General features: G+C 53.4%; 4 protein-coding genes across 4 annotated transcripts; 1 reads left to right on the forward strand and 3 right to left on the reverse strand.

Moving 5' to 3' along the window:
* Window positions 1-4,772: 4,772 nt before the first annotated feature.
* On the reverse strand, window positions 4,773-7,070 carry AMTR1 (Transcription activator amtr1; the record flags this gene model as incomplete). The annotated part of the gene is made up of 3 exons (XM_049374785.1): window positions 4,773-6,721; window positions 6,772-7,001; window positions 7,051-7,070. The coding sequence occupies 3 exons, from the start codon at window positions 7,068-7,070 to the stop codon at window positions 4,773-4,775; spliced, it is 2,199 nt and encodes a 732-aa protein (XP_049235776.1).
* Window positions 7,071-7,914: 844 nt separating this feature from the next.
* POB3 (FACT complex subunit) lies at window positions 7,915-10,172 on the reverse strand (the record flags this gene model as incomplete). Its single annotated transcript, XM_049374786.1, has 5 exons — window positions 7,915-8,184; window positions 8,235-8,307; window positions 8,354-8,959; window positions 9,010-9,738; window positions 10,162-10,172. 5 exons carry the CDS (start codon window positions 10,170-10,172, stop codon window positions 7,915-7,917), a joined length of 1,689 nt encoding a protein of 562 aa, XP_049235777.1.
* Window positions 10,173-12,069: 1,897 nt separating this feature from the next.
* On the forward strand, window positions 12,070-13,200 carry J4E87_003154 (uncharacterized protein; the record flags this gene model as incomplete). The annotated part of the gene is made up of 1 exon (XM_049374787.1): window positions 12,070-13,200. One exon carries the CDS (start codon window positions 12,070-12,072, stop codon window positions 13,198-13,200), a length of 1,131 nt encoding a protein of 376 aa, XP_049235778.1.
* Window positions 13,201-13,343: 143 nt separating this feature from the next.
* Window positions 13,344-14,527, reverse strand: J4E87_003155 (uncharacterized protein; the record flags this gene model as incomplete). The annotated part of the gene is made up of 4 exons (XM_049374788.1): window positions 13,344-13,816; window positions 13,869-14,065; window positions 14,114-14,444; window positions 14,524-14,527. 4 exons carry the CDS (start codon window positions 14,525-14,527, stop codon window positions 13,344-13,346), a joined length of 1,005 nt encoding a protein of 334 aa, XP_049235779.1.
* Window positions 14,528-15,392: the final 865 nt, after the last annotated feature.

Raw genomic sequence — 15,392 nt, forward strand, 5'->3', positions numbered from 1 at the left:
GACACTTGCCGCCGGTCCACAGTTCGGCGTACATGCCGTGCCGCAAGCGCCGCACCTCTTGTGTATGATAGCAATAATAATTGTCGGTCTGTAGACGCCGATGCCTATGCGATTCTTCTGATGGTGTCCTCTAAATGCCATGTGTGTCTGTGCGTTTACCACACGAGAGCGATACTGGTACTGTCACTTGTACTTCCATGGAACAGGTGAGGGGGAGGAGCATCATCATCATGACTCCGCTCCATCGAATGGCTCCTCTAACGCAGCTTCTAACGCATCTTCTATTCCTTCTCGAATGCAGCTAGAGCGCTGAGCTAGAAAACATCAAGTAAGTCCTGTGCCCTTCCCGTGGGACCATTACGTCGCATTCGTCTCGAATGTCGCATTCAGGAACATGATGTATTCGAGGAAGACCCACCACTTATGGCCTCAGCTGCACCTCTACCTGACCCAATCCTCATCCAGAAAACAATTCTCCTTCTCCCAGCGTACGGGATAACGCTATGCCTTTTCGTATTGTGGCGACAACAATTTTCCTCACCGATCAATGCGCAAGTGGAGCGATGACATGGCCCAAAGAAGAAGGATTGATTGCGGCGGAAGGGCCGTTCCAGCTCTGCCGGTGTGCGTAGCCGTGAAACGTACGACTTTTCTTTCTTTGTGTATGCTGCGAGATTGCCGATACCCGGTGTTGGCTTAGATCTAAGGTATGGTGTTGATCAATGCTTGGTATTTCAGGCGGCAACTAGCCTTTTTGGGTAGTACATGGGCGGGCTATCACGATGTGGTGAGGTGAGGTTGTACGTTTTGCGACTGGGTTGATGTACGAGATTGCGAAAATGATAGAAGTTCTTGTGGGGACTTGAGATTGATAGCGAGAGTGGGACGTGGGAATGCGCATTGTTGCATGTCCTTGCGGCTTGAGCTCTGAAACCTTCTGCATCCTACTCTTGCTTGCTTTTTTTTTTGGGTCAGATAACTCCTACGTCGAAGTGACGTTGAAGGCCTAGTCTTGGCGAGAGGACTTAAAGACAGAGATAGTACGAGGCTAGAAGCTGCTGCGAAGTACCTAAATTATGTTCGACAGATTTGAGTGTAGGAGTAAGAATAGAGCCTCCTCTTGAGTTTCGGTATAGCAATTTTCGGATTCGGGTTCGCATACGTCTTCTCAGCCTTGCCCGCCTCGCTCTTGCCCTACCTAGATCTTCTCGAAGTGTGGCAACTCATACTGGACACGACACTACCCAACGCCTTCAAATCCAACCTCAACCCTTTGAGAACTTCTCTTGCTTCATGGGTGCGAAGCTCCGATCACCTTAAAAATCACCATTTCGCCGAACGAGCTCGTCGAACTTCGGCAGCGTCCAGCCGCTCGACCGCTGCCGCCTCGCAATATTTTCGGTGTCGGCCTGAGACCGGCATATACCGTTATACCAGCTCAACGTCTTCATCATGGCGACAGGAACTGCCTGCACTGCAGCCCGAGGATTGCAAAACGAAAGCTGCACGTGGGGAGCTGCGGGATTCCTTGCGGTGACGTCATGGGACCCCTCGCATCCATGGATGGATCTCACCAACGTCGACAGGGTTATCGTGTGACTGTCTCGTCAATACTTTCCAGGTATCAAGCGGCGCGATTTACCTTTGCACCCACATCCCACGTCTCAGATACCGGGGGAGGGGATGTTTTTCCCTCGAGGGTGAAGATTGCCCCCCTCAAGGTTCGGTCTTACTAGAGTATGTCATGCATGCCCACGGTTGATTCCGCGACAACGGCGAAAACACTATGAGCCCGCGACATTCCACCCACTCCCCTACCCCGGCCCGGTTCCAAGCACATGTCAACAGGACAAAACATTTTTGGCTGACGCACGCACGGTCCTCCGGTTCCATCGTTCCGTCGGATAGATCTTTCCAACCAGCTAACTGGGATTCAGGGACCCGCCAATTTACTTACCGCGACCCCAAGATCAACACCCCTCATCAAATCACCGATTTGCGATGACATCGCCACCCCAGTCGCAGACTCAGACCGAGGTTGGCCGCTCTCTCTGCCAACAAGGTCGGCGATAACAGCTTGCGGTTGATACGAAACGACCTCAGCCTGCCCGCGAAGGTGTAATGGATATTGGCAGTCGGCTAAATCGGAAGCAGGTAGCCATTAGCGCGACAACGTGTTTCTCAACACCACCAGGGCAAGCGGGATGTGGAGGGGTGGCTGGTAAAGCTCAGACCGGCTACCGTGGCCGTCGTATCGCACGCTGTCGACAGCGCCCAGCGTTGCGGCAGTCGGTGAAAGCGAGAGCTGAGGCAAGATGCGACATGAACCGAGGCGCTCAACAGCATACTTTGATCTGCGTACACAGCCTCGTGTCTAGTTCTCAAAGGCCATTCGGTTTCCAGACTGCATTTTGAATTCGACTATCGGCAAATGCCTGCATGGGCCATCGAGATGCCGTGGGGGATTGCAAAAGCTGGTATCGGCGATGGATCGGCAGCAAGCATAGTGAGTACTCTGGAGCAAGTGCAACTATCAATTGCTTGGACAATGTCTTAGCTCGAGCCCAACCACGAGGTATGCACGTTGCCATGCATCAAACTATCTCGTGCATTCTTCCACATACGGCCTAACAGGGTACTGAGACACCTTGCGCGAGCGTCTTGACCTACTGTTCCGTTGGCCGAGCTAGAGATTACTAGCGGATTGAAACTTCTGTCACACTTTGGAACGAAGTTTACGCAAGATTATTCGAGACATATCACAGGACTAGGATGCGATGGCTATTTCGGCTGTACAGAGGTCCGCAAACAATCATCTCAAAGCTCAAAGCAGTAGATCCATACGTCATAATCAGACCACAAATCTCACACCTACTTTACGCGTGTTGCGTTTCATCGCCCAACTCACGGCAAAACCCCGGAGCCGCAGGTGCTGGCCCCCAAAAGGGGAATCCGGTGATCCCTACACCATCAGCCTGCCCGCGCACTAACGAAATGCATGAAAACCTGCAGTAGCGTGCACTACGCGCCGTTAAGCCTCACTAACCTGCAGCAGGAAATCTTCGAGAAGCCCTTGTATCCTATCCTTCGCTTATCCATGGTTTTCATGGCTACGCCATCGTGCATAGTGGGAGCGGTGTCTTGCTTGCATGTGCATAGGTGCCGTAGCTGCAGCTTTAAGATTAGGAGACCTGGGAGACGCAGCCACCGTCCGGTCAGGTCAAACATCGAGCAGCTAGCGTAGTCACAGCGTTGCGGTGTACAAGATGCATAATCTTCACGCTGTAAACGCGCCGTGGGACGCCCACAGTGCTCGTCGGCCATACTTTACACAGCGAAGGATTCAAGGTGCATGAGAGTGATGTCATGGAGGCAGTTCCCGCTCGCCAGCCAGCAAACGCGTGCATATTCAAGGCGTGGAGTTATTGTGCATCATCAGACTACCAAGCATCCTCCACAAAAGCCCCCCGCCAAGACACCGAGCAGGGATACCCTGATGCTAAAGCCCCGACTCGTTACGAGGCACGCACGCACCTCGTCTGTTCCCGTCCCAGGCGTTTCCTCTAGGGACCAAACTCTAAACCACGTTTCTCTATTCGCCGAGAGAATATCACCAGAGAACGCGTCCGAAGCGATCAGCGACGCCTGCCACCAACCTCACAATTACGTGTCTTGTGACAGCAACCGCATCACGGATTGCCTAACAAGGTGACGGATAAGGTGACCTGTGATATAATGATCTTCGTTGCGCCGAAGCACCGCCACATAGGACCGCGGGCAAAGGCTCCGGCTAGCAAATTGGAGCACAACAACCATGGGTGTCTCAGACATTGCCAAGGTATAGCACGCATGTATTCAGGCGTGCGTCATACATCGCCAATCCATGCTCGAGCAAATTGGGCCGCCGTGATTGCAAAGAAAGTACAGGCCAATATATGCAGGGCTCTCGATTGTGTCTCGCGCGTAAGTAGCCATCCGGTCGCGAACCGGATCCGCACTGGCGGCGAAGGCGGAAAAGTGGGGGTTCAGATGAGACTTGCGCTCGTGGTCAAACACCGACCGGTGTAGCAGCATTTGCTAGACAACGACAAGTCTGTCTTCTGGAAGGAAAACTTCGTGCGTAGAGTTGAGAGTGGAGGAGCTAGAATCTGGCGTGCAAAGTGGGTATGGGGTACGGATGAAGCTACCCGGGTAGAACGGCACAGGCGGTAGCGGTCAAAGGGTTCAGCTTCGAAATCATGTTGTCATGTTGTTTGGTGCATCGTGGCTATAGGGTAGGGTTGAGCGAGTTTGCAGGTCACACGTGCAGACAAGATACGTGGGCAAGTAAATTGGTGTAGAGCCTGATAAGCTTCTATGGTGATTTTGTATATGTGTTATCTAGATTGGAATGGGCTAATACCGCAATCCTGATTTCTTCTAGCTATCTAACCTTCTTTCTACACGTCTCTTCAGTAATCTGAAGCATGCAGCCCGTGCGGTCGCATTGCAGCAGACCGTCCGATCATCGGCGCTGCGCTCAAAGGGGCCTGGCAACATGTGTCGGCTTGGAATGACAGTTCGTGTTGCTCTAGTCTTCCGATAGTTCCCGCACCATGGACAAGGGCCAGGCGCACGCTAGTGGCTCCTCGTAGCAGGTACTCTGCATCCCAGACTAAGCTGTCGGGAGGTACCTAGACTCATGGCTGAAGCTGACAGCAGGCTGGCGGCGGGCTTGCTAAGGGCCCAGGGGACAAAGTTTGTGGCTGGTTGGATGCCTCCAAGTGGAGTGCTCATGGTACCAGGCCCTCTGATTCTTCGCCTTGCCACTGCTCGAATAGCTGGCGCACGCGGTAGTCGGTCGCCCAACCAATGTCCGACTCAATGTCTCGTAGGAGATGTAATACGACTTGGCGCTCTCGAGCATCGCTGAGGCACTGACCAGCAGTGAACAGGGGCTGCACAGAGTGGATCCGGACCGCTTCATCTGACCGAGCGAGCGAAATGCCAACAATTTCGCGGCTGTGCTTCTGGCACATGGCCAGAACGGACTGGTACGAGTTCATGCGTGCGACGACGGTGCTGCGCCCCTGGGTGGACTCGTGTGGCTTGTTCATGAACAGGAGAATCTGCGACATGTGGTATGTCTGCATCGTCGAGGCGCACATGGGAATCGAGTACCAGACCTCTGCAAACATGGAGGCATTATCGTTGTTGAACATCGGTCCGGATGTTTGGGCGGGTGCCACCCTGGCAGAAGGTTTGAAAGTCACCGGTAGTCCGTCGTGCCACACCTGGAACTGCTTGCGGAGACTAAACCAGTAATCCAGAAGGGTCCGCTGAGGAACGCCAGCCCAACTCATGCCGGCTTCGTTTGAGACTTCGTCTCCCGCAGCCATGAAGTTGACTAGCTTGGCCATGAGCCAGACCAGGGCGTTGCAGATGAGGTCTTCCCTCATCACCTTCTCCTCGTCGGGGTAGCCGGTTGCTGTCGTGTTGCTAGGCATAATGTAGCCTCGCTCGTCGATCATGAGGCCAGCCTCTCTCCACAGCGTCAAGTCATCGGTGTCTAGCCTTGTGTTTGTCTTGTTGATGAAGGCTGCGAGCATGTCTTGTCTGGCGATGTTCCAGAACGTTGCTCGCCGAGCTTTTGATGTGAAGTTGAAGTTTGCGGATGGCATCGATGATGTGGGTGTTGGTAGTTGTAATGGCATAACATGCTCTTGTGAAAGGACAAGGAGGGACTTTGCACCATTCAGGTGCTTCGCCCAATCCGAAACGGAAGTGTCTAAGAACTCATAGACACAAAGAATAGCAGATGCGGCCAGCAGTTCGTCGGTGTTCGCTACGAATGAAGTGTTGCTGGAAGTCCGTCGTCGCTTGTGTGCTGGCCCATCGTAGGCGGAGTTTTGATGTCTTTGCTCGCACTCTGACTCGTCGGGAGAGGAGGCGACGTCCATCTTGAGAGCGTGTAGCAGTAGTGATACAGCAGTATCATAGTATACCGCTGCCTTGTGCTTCCAGTCGACCAGTGGTGCCTCGGGGTACTGCTCCATCCTAGCTTGACGCGTTACACTGCCTCCCATAACAGGCTTACGACCCTGAACACGAGCAAGAGCCTTCGCCGCACAGGCAACAGCTGCGTACTTGAGTAATGGGTTGTCACGCGCCTGTACGGGGACGTAAGACGCGAAGTAAGTGCCAAGATCGAATAGGTCCATCCAATAACCGGGGCCTTCTGAGAACCACCGGAGAAGGAACGCGATTTCGTGGTCATCTTGAGTGGACATGCTGACGTCCGAGCGAGGTGGTGATCGCCGTGAGCTTGATATCGAAACTGAGCGGTGCATGTGGTCGGCGGAGTCGTACGGTGAGTTGAGGCGAGGATCTATGGGCGGCGACGCTGTGGAAGCTGGGAACTCCATCACGGGATGTATTCTTCGGTTGCATAATGATAGAGGAGGCGAGAGTGGGGTGCCTACAACAGATGCGGGTGGTGACTGCATCAGTGGTGGTAGGCTTTCAAGGTCGGGGGTATAACAGAAAGGAACGCTGGTAGGAGGCATCTCGGGCCCCATGCTCGATGGTGTGCTGGTAACTGAATGGAAGTTGCTGTGTGTGCGCCATGAAGGTAAAGAGCGAGCCTCGAATGGACCAGGCGACTCCATGGAAGCTGTCGACATTGTGTCAAAGTCGGGTGTCCCGGGATCCAGGTACGGATTGGTGGTGTTGATGAAGGTGACTGGGTAAGGCGTTAGCCAAGCTACATGGGTTACGTGAGACAGGACCTACCATGCTTGGGGATATCCATCCAGATGGCGTCCTCATCGAATGTGTTTTTGTAGGCGTAGAAGCCCTTCAGCGAGTTCTCGTCCCCTGAGTCTTCGCCGTTCATGGAGGCATTGTGTTGGTGGCGAAAGACGATGCCTGAGGATGGAATGCATTCTCTTGAGGCCTTGGTGCATTGTCCGCACACGGGCTTCTTCTCATCACACTTCAGCTTCCGCTGACGGCAAGTGAGACTGCGGGAGGCGTCAGTGGGCGACGACGTGGAAAGACAGGTCGACATACCATCCGGTTCGTGATCGCATTTCAACGTAGTTCAATCGTGTGGGTCTTGATGCGAAAAGCTTAAGATATCATAGCCTCGAGCCGAGGGAAGTGGGTAAGAAAAAGCATCCACATGAGTCGGAGAGAGCTGCCCTATATCTATACCAGTATGTCGCGGGCGATAAAGCGTTTGATACTCGATGGTTAGATGCGGGGTCTAGCATGGGTTCGCGCCAGTTGCGGATCCACCGTCACCATGAGCAAGGTTACGAAAATCGACGAAAGGCTTGCTCCTGGGCTAGTGCAGTAATCTGAATCGCGCTCGCGTTGCTCAATTTAGCTGGTGTGTGAGAAGCCAGACCTCAGTGTAAGGAACTAACCTGGGCCCGCCGCGCCCACGCCAGGTCGCGTCAAGCGCCGCAGTCAGCCGAGCCATGGCCGAGTTGCTATGCATACACCACTTGCAGACGCTGCAGACGTGCGCTGGGGGAAGACTAGCCGGATTATGGACGCTAACTTGCCACTGAATTTAAACTTTTCTCCTGGTCGCTGCGCGTTCGGCTAGGGATGCAGGTCGGCCCTTCTACCTGGACTACCAACGCATTAGGGGCGGTTTTCCCTGTCTTCACAGCCGGAACTTCACTTCCTACAACCCCGCCAAGAAGCATAATAACCTATGGGAAATGTCGGAATAACCTCCACGACCTGAGCGAGCTTTGACGATAAGGCGCTGGAAGCGTTAACAGCGGCAGCGCGATGAACCTCTCTCATCATCGCATTTCCCAATCTTCGATGAGCACGCAAGCATCGGATGCTGGTGCGGCCGCCTTCACCGCCGCCCACCCGCCCACCCGTGCGCGCTTACGGTTATTGCAAGGGCTGTCGCTATTGCGACACCTTCTGCTTCTTCTTGGGACGTTCTGGTACCGCCTCGCCGGCGTCACTCTCCGCATCTTCCATTTCAGCATCGCTGTCGGACCCGCTGCTCTGATGGTCGGAGTCAAATTCCTCGCCAACCTCCGACTCCGAATCGGCCTGGAAGTCCTCGTCGACACTTTCGTCATCTTCGTCGGCGCTACCGCGGTTCGCTGGAGCTCCATCGTCACTGGACGCGAGGTCCTCGTCTTGGAGAGCAGCTGCCAGAATGGCTCCGGACTATATCGTTATGTCAGCACGTCTCAAGCAAAAGCGACATTGATACTCACGTCGTCCGCCATCTCGTTCTTAGTCTTGATGCCCTTTGCACGGAAGAAGTTCTCGAGTGGTTGTTGCTCCTCACTACGTGGTGTTAGCTCGGCTTTTCGGGTTGTGGGGGTGAACTCACCGATTGATGTTTGAAAACTGATGTTCAGCCATGCCGTTCTTCATGCTGAAAGTGATGTCAAATGTGCGGCTGGCGGCCATGGCTCCACCAACACGCGACATGGTCACAGAGGCAATGTTGTCCATGCTGATGTATGTCGCAGGCTTAGGGATGAACATGAAGGCCTTATCGAGGCAGAACAGATGACCCTCGTTGGCCTTGATGGAACACTTGACACCCGACTGCTCGTGGTGGCTGATGAAGTCGCGAGACGGCCTGGTGATGCGCTTCCCACTGAGTCCCCTGAAGATATCTGCCACAACTGTAGCAATCGGGGCTTCGTAGTGCGACTGAAGCTTGTCCTTGTACTTGTCCTCCAAGAGGTCCCCCTTCATGTTGAGGTCGAGATTAACTTCCTCGTCGCGCTTGAACTGCATCACGAGGAACGGGTACCGCGTTTGTCCCTGGCGAAGTGGAGGATCGAGACCGACGGTGATCAAAGTGTGCATGTCGTCGGGTTTTGGCAAAACCATAAACTTCTTGACCGAGTCGAACTGGATCTTGTAGTCGTATGTTTTACCGCGTAACCGGAAGGAGCTCTCGTACATGTCGATATCGAATCGACCTCTGCCATTGTGTTAGTATTTCTTCTGAGGCTGCAGATACGAGCGTCATACCTGGGAGTGAGATGTAGAATGTCCAAGAAAGTGGCGAATGTGTCACCGGCGACCTCTCCAATCTCGGCCTTCTCCATCAGCGTCTCGTAGAACAGGTTGGCGGCGTTGGTCTCCTCAACGTCCTCGGCCCCGGAGGCGTCTTCGCCATCCTCTGTCTTCTCCTTCTTCGACGCAGTACCGGGTATGTAGAAGCGCATCTCGACAAGCTGGTCGCGGGCGCCTGCCGACTTCTTGCCTCTGAACCTTGCGCCTCCCAGATTTCCGTTTGCGCCAGCGTCGCCATCGGCAGGCAACGAGAAGTCGACGGCGACTTCGTTCTTGCCTGCCAAATTTGTGTTGGACACTTCGGTGTAGGGGACTTCGAAGGCGGGGCGGTTGGCTACGTTGAAGGTGAGTTCAGCCTTCCCAAAGTCGGCCTTTCCCCAGTTCCAGCCGCGCAGGGCATGCTCCCGGTTGTCCAGCCCGATGCCGTACCAAGTCTTGAAGACTTTGGAGACGCGGTCGAAATCCTCCTGCTTGAAGCCATCGAGTTGTATCACGCCGTCGTTGCGCGAGAGAATCTTGACTTCGTATCCGCGTGATGCTCGGCTCCACTGCGCTTGTTGGATCTGTGACTGGTCGCAAGTGTAGGTTTCGCCGTTTGCGGGCTTCCAGCCAAAGCCGGAGTCGGAGAATCGAGTCGCGCCAGGCTTCCGCGAAAGGTTGAGGTAGATGTCGTTGAACGCCTCCCTGCGCTGTGTTAGCTCCGCCTGTCAGGTCTGTCGCGGACTTTGATTTCTTACATGTTTGCGGTCGCGTCAGAATATTATGATACTTGTGAAGCAAGACGACAACGGTAATGGGGAGTTGGAGGCGCGACGGTGGGAAGTCGTTACCGGAAAGTTGGTGCTCTCACTTCGTAAACGCGCTGTTTGCTTACCTAAATGCGCTAGTGGCAGATCGCACGTGATAGCGCGATTTCCGTCGCGTCTTCTGCAACCAACTTCACCTGCTGCCTCCATCTCCATGATGATGGCACCAACAACAGAGAGTCATTACCAGTCGCTACAGTTTCTCGGATGACTGGCCAACGTCAAGGAACTACTACCGCCTCAACGACGCACCAGACACTCCAGGGATCCACATCAAAGCTATCGCAATCATACCGCATACCAAAGTACCATCTCAATGACCTGCCCGAGGGACCAGACCGCAGTCTGAGTCAAAGACGCACTCTATTCATTCTGAGCCTCTGCTCAAGTAGCTGCACCCAGGATTTTCGTCCCTCGCGCATGCCGTCATCTAACCAAGCATCTGTAACCGATCACGACCATCAGATTGAGTCGCGCATGGCTCTGACGGACCAGACTCCGCTCTGCAACAGAAACCAGTCTCCTTCAGCCTGAAGACACCATGGTGTCACTTCATACTTTCATAGCTCGTATCGCAATTGTCTCTGAAGCTATCTTAGCCAGTCCCTGCCCATGCCCTTCTTCGAATCAGTTTGTCCTATCAGTTTGATGAGGTTTGAGTCATTTGCAGCAAGGCTTCATACCATGAACTGAATGATCGACCTGTTCTGGACTGTTCACTACTTGTGGCGATATGCCACGTCAGTTGCGGCTGTGCCCTTACAGTACTTTACGGACCGCAGCTCATTTTGCCTCAAAGCTAATATCATCACATGTTTCTAGTCACATCACCTTTATCCATATCCAGCCAACACTCCACTTGTTTCGTCGCGCACAAGGAGTTTAACTTTAGAAAGGAAGGATACTGCCTTGCCGGTGTACGCTCTGGTCATCAGTGTCCATTTTTCAGGGTCGCAGTCATTAAGTTTAAACTGACCATTGCGCTGGTACCTTCAATCACTTGCTTCAGCGTGAATATGCAATGTCATCACTTCGGCTCCGGAGCGCTTAAACGCCCTGTACACTAGCTCCTGAGCTGACCTGTCTAGACTGAAGTTTGAAGACTTCGTAAGTGACGCATGCTGAACTCGGTCCGGCTGTACCTGAAGCAACCCATCCCTATCTGGCCTTTGGAAGAACAAGGTCTGACTCGTTGCATTCATCAAGACGTTACAGATATGTCGTTTCAATGATGCGACTTGGGTTCTGGTGGATGGATACATTGACTGTAATACTCCTGGGCGTGCATGCACGCCACTAGAATGCACGAGATTAACCGGATCAACACACCCTTGGATCACCTACAATGCTCTTCCAGCCCCCACGGCTGTTATGGTCAAAGTGATGAACATTTGCCCGAGCATTTGCCCCAGATTAAGGTGTCGACGAACGACAGTAGCGTATGGCAGGAGTATACTCCGGGAGATGGTAAATGTCGCACGGGAACTCAAAATCTCGCATGTTCTGTAGCCGAAATATCTAGTTCTAGCTAGGTTACTAGGTGAAATGAGTCCACCTTTTCGGAGTTGCATCCGGATGCTCTTTTATATGTTCCGCCTCGAAACGAATTCTGGTCACTTTCAGGAATCTTGAACCGAGGCTTCTCATCTCGTATCGGTCACTGCCTGGGCAGGTTTTGGGGAACGTACAAGTCATCGCGATCTATGTTCGTCATAGATTTGAATCTGCTGTGCGAAAGTGACGGACACTCGGGAACAGTGTAATTGTTATGAGCTTGCACCCAGGTACGTATTGAGCTGGGTGAATTGCGAGCACTAAACAGCTGCAGGACGCTTCGTTAAGGGAACGGGCGCTTTCCTCAGATTCAATGACATAAGTCCTCGCAGTTGCGATACCTCTTATTCGAGAGCGTCTCCTTGCGTATGAGTCGTATGAAATGCGGAAGGTGCGGTTGACTCGTCGTCTCTAGTCTGCCTCCAGGTCATCTCAGTACCATGGGACGGCGGCTGAAAGCATCTGAAAAACAATGCAGAGCAAGAAAACATTTACGATGATGTTAATTGAAGCATCTAACAGAAAGCTTCCTATGACGCCATCTAGGTGCCTGTCTTACTCAGCATGCCCCTCCAGGTGAGCTCGGAGCTACCCCGCCATGCCGGTACTTCGCTCAGCTCCTTCGACACGACCGAACACCCCCCATCATGACACCATGACGGATACGAGCGCACAACAGGCTGAAAGCCACTATTTTGCCAATGAGCCCCCACCAAAAGATCTCAAAACGAACACGACCCTTGCGCGCGAATTCATCACGCGTCATGCCGACGAGGGCCGTCGCGTCGTGCTTGTCACTTCAGGTGGCACCACAGTGCCTCTAGAGCAGCAGACAGTCCGCTATATCGACAACTTCTCGGCCGGTACTCGGGGAGCCACCAGTGCCGAGTACTTCCTTCAAAACGGCTATGCCGTCATCTTCCTGCACCGACAGTTTTCGCTGTTGCCTTTCTCGCGACACTATTCGCACAACACGCGCTCATTCCTGGACTACATGAAGGAGGAAAATGGACAGGTAGTGGTGGATGAACAGCACCAGGACCAGATGTTGCGTGTGTTACGCCAGTACACGGAGGTCAAGCGAGAGAACAAGCTATTGATCCTGTCCTACGTGACCATCACCGAGTACCTGTGGAATCTGCGCGAGGTTGCGCAACTCATGCGTCCACTTGGACCGAAAGCCATGTTCTACTTGGCCGCCGCCGTGTCTGACTTCTTCGTACCCCAAGACCGCATGGTCGAACACAAGATACAGTCCAACGAAGAGTTCCACCAGGGCCCAGATGGCGCCCGTGGGGGCGACGTGAAGCCACCGGCTGCGCGCACTGAAGGAAAGAGTCTGATCATCGACCTCGAGCCCGTACCCAAGTTCCTCAAGCAGCTCGTTGATGGCTGGGCGCCCGATGCGATGATTGTGAGCTTCAAGCTGGAGACTGACCCTGCCCTGCTGGTTACCAAAGCCAAATACGCCCTGAACAAATACTCTCACCATCTTGTAATCGGGAATCTACTAGCCACTCGGAAATGGGAAGTTGTGTTCGTGTCCGTCTTCGATGACGAAAAATGGATACGCGTACCCACCAGCCGTAGAACGAAGAGCTTGTCAGGAATGCCATCACTTGTCGGGTTGGCCGATCCCTTGACCAAGAACGACGTCCAAGCAAGCGAATCACTTGCAACAGAGAAAGGGGTACCGCAGGGCGAGCCTTCTCTGGAAATCGAATCTCTTATCATCCCCGAGATTGAGAAGATGCACACCAAGCTCATAGACAAGACCCCTGCATAGCAATCCCAGACATGATGAGCAAGCGTTGTTTGTACTTTGCCTTCCACGGCATGTGTTCCGATACGGGTCATTGGATCGCACGGCATCTTACACGTGTTCATCAGGCTTTCAATCTACACATTACATTGGTTTTACCGCATTGCTCACTCTAGGATGACCCTCCACTGTGCCGAAGTGTGGCGTATGCTGGCGCCCCAAATAACCAACAAGACAGCACCGATGCCGACTATGCCAGCGAAGACCCCAGCCAGGGTACCGAAAGCTCGGACAAAACCCGCCTCTTCAGCCCAAGGGATTACACCGAAGAGGAAGCCAAATGCCACGATGTTCTTCAGCCCGTTCACAAGCAGCAGTACGTCCGAGTTGACTGGGAATGCGCAGTCGCTCACATACGCTATAGTGATCGTTGGCATGGCTGTGAGCGCCATCGAGATCATGCCGTATCCGAAAAAGAGCGAAACCCACGACAAGGCGTTTTGAACACCATAGCCGAACACAAGGCAGCCTGCTGTTGTGATCACCAACGGAATGCACACCAGGTATAGTCGGGTTTCCGGCTCGTAGATTCCGAGCATTTTCCTTGTTCGCCACCTACACCACATGTCCACGAGGTCACCTGCATTCAGTCAGCACGTTTCCTGGCCGCGTGGTGCTCAATTGTGACTTACCTCCTGCCCAAGCCCCGATGACATTGCCCAAGAGGCCTGGAATATTGATCAGGCCGTTGATCTGTGGGCTCCAGTTGTACGGAGGTGCTTGCAGCACGAACGGATTGAGAATGTTGACCGCGATAGTGATGACCAGGGATATGGAGTAGCAGAGAAACGCGTATATAACAGCGGGGTACACAATCATCGGCCACGGTCTGCCAGACGTTAGTATCAAGTTCCCACCCAGCTGGACTATTACATACCGTATAAACAGCTTCACCAAGCTCGTCTCCGAGACACCACTCCATAGGCTCAGCTCCTGCCTCCATGTGTTCTTTACCTCCTGGTGCAAAATACGATTGCTCGACTTTGGCCGGAGATGTTTCTCGTCTGCCATGACAATCTTATCGTTCGAAGGGCAGATGGCCACACCAGCGCCTTTGATATGCTCACGGGTGTATCGAGTCTCAGGGACTAAGAGCAGTATCGTGAGGAAGTTGAGTGCGGTCAGAATTGCAGCAATCCACTTGTGCCATCGCCAGCTGAGGTTGGTCGCGATGAAGCCGCAGACCAATGGTCCCACCGTATTACCCCCTGCTATCGCGTTCCTGGCGCACGGTCAGCGTACTGAAAAGAGCCCATGAGGAGAGGACATGTGCTCACATATAGATACCCATCTTGCTGCCTCGTTCATGCAGGAAGAACAGGTCCTGAGAAAACTTAGTCAGCTCGTCGGTCAAGATCGCTCAGCCCATTGCCCTTGGATTGGGTTTGGATATGAGCAAGTAGTACAGGATTACTCACGTTGACTATTGCAGCACCCAGAGCTTCTGTAGAAGACCCTGCGAACGCGGCGACAATGTTACTCCACAAGAGGCTCTTGAACGAATTCGCCATGGCGCCCCAGACGCAGCATGCGCACAGCAGGGCACTGGCGAACACGAAAACCGGGCGTTTCCCGAAATGATTGGCCATTGGTACCCAGAAGAAATTGAACACGCCCAAGACCAAGACGGGGTATAGAAGTAGATGCGCAGTCTCGTCCATCGGCTTATCAAACTCGAGCGAGAGAATATGGAACGCTGGCGCTAAGCCTGCGATCGAATAGTTTGTCAGGAAAGTAAAGGCGCACACCGAAGCGAATGCGACATGTTTCTTCCATCGTGGCCAGCGGAGAGGGTCGTTCGGGTCGGTTGGCGAGGGTTGTGGGAAGAGGACGATGTCTACTGGTGCACTTTCACCATACCCAGCTGCAAGCGCCGAATTAGCTCCGCGTTCAAACGGACAAAGACGAGCATCACCGTACCTTGTTGCAACACCACCGTACCGTCAGTGCGATCCAAAGCCCTCAGGCTGGTGAAATGGAAGCCCATCATGATGTCAAGAGCCTTGGAACCAGCAGTAATCTCGACCTTGGGATCCTTTACTTCGGGTAGGAAACTGCCACTCAGAACCAGGACCAAGCAGGTGCGTCGCTATCGCTTTTAGTTTTGTCTTTCATGGGCGACATGGGGAGCACCCAGCGGAAGGTAAACATTGTTG

The sequence above is a fragment of the Alternaria ethzedia genome (assembly GCF_023757985.1).
Source record: "Alternaria ethzedia strain BMP 0044 chromosome Unknown scaffold_5, whole genome shotgun sequence".
In the NCBI taxonomy this organism is placed as follows: domain Eukaryota; kingdom Fungi; phylum Ascomycota; class Dothideomycetes; order Pleosporales; family Pleosporaceae; genus Alternaria; species Alternaria ethzedia.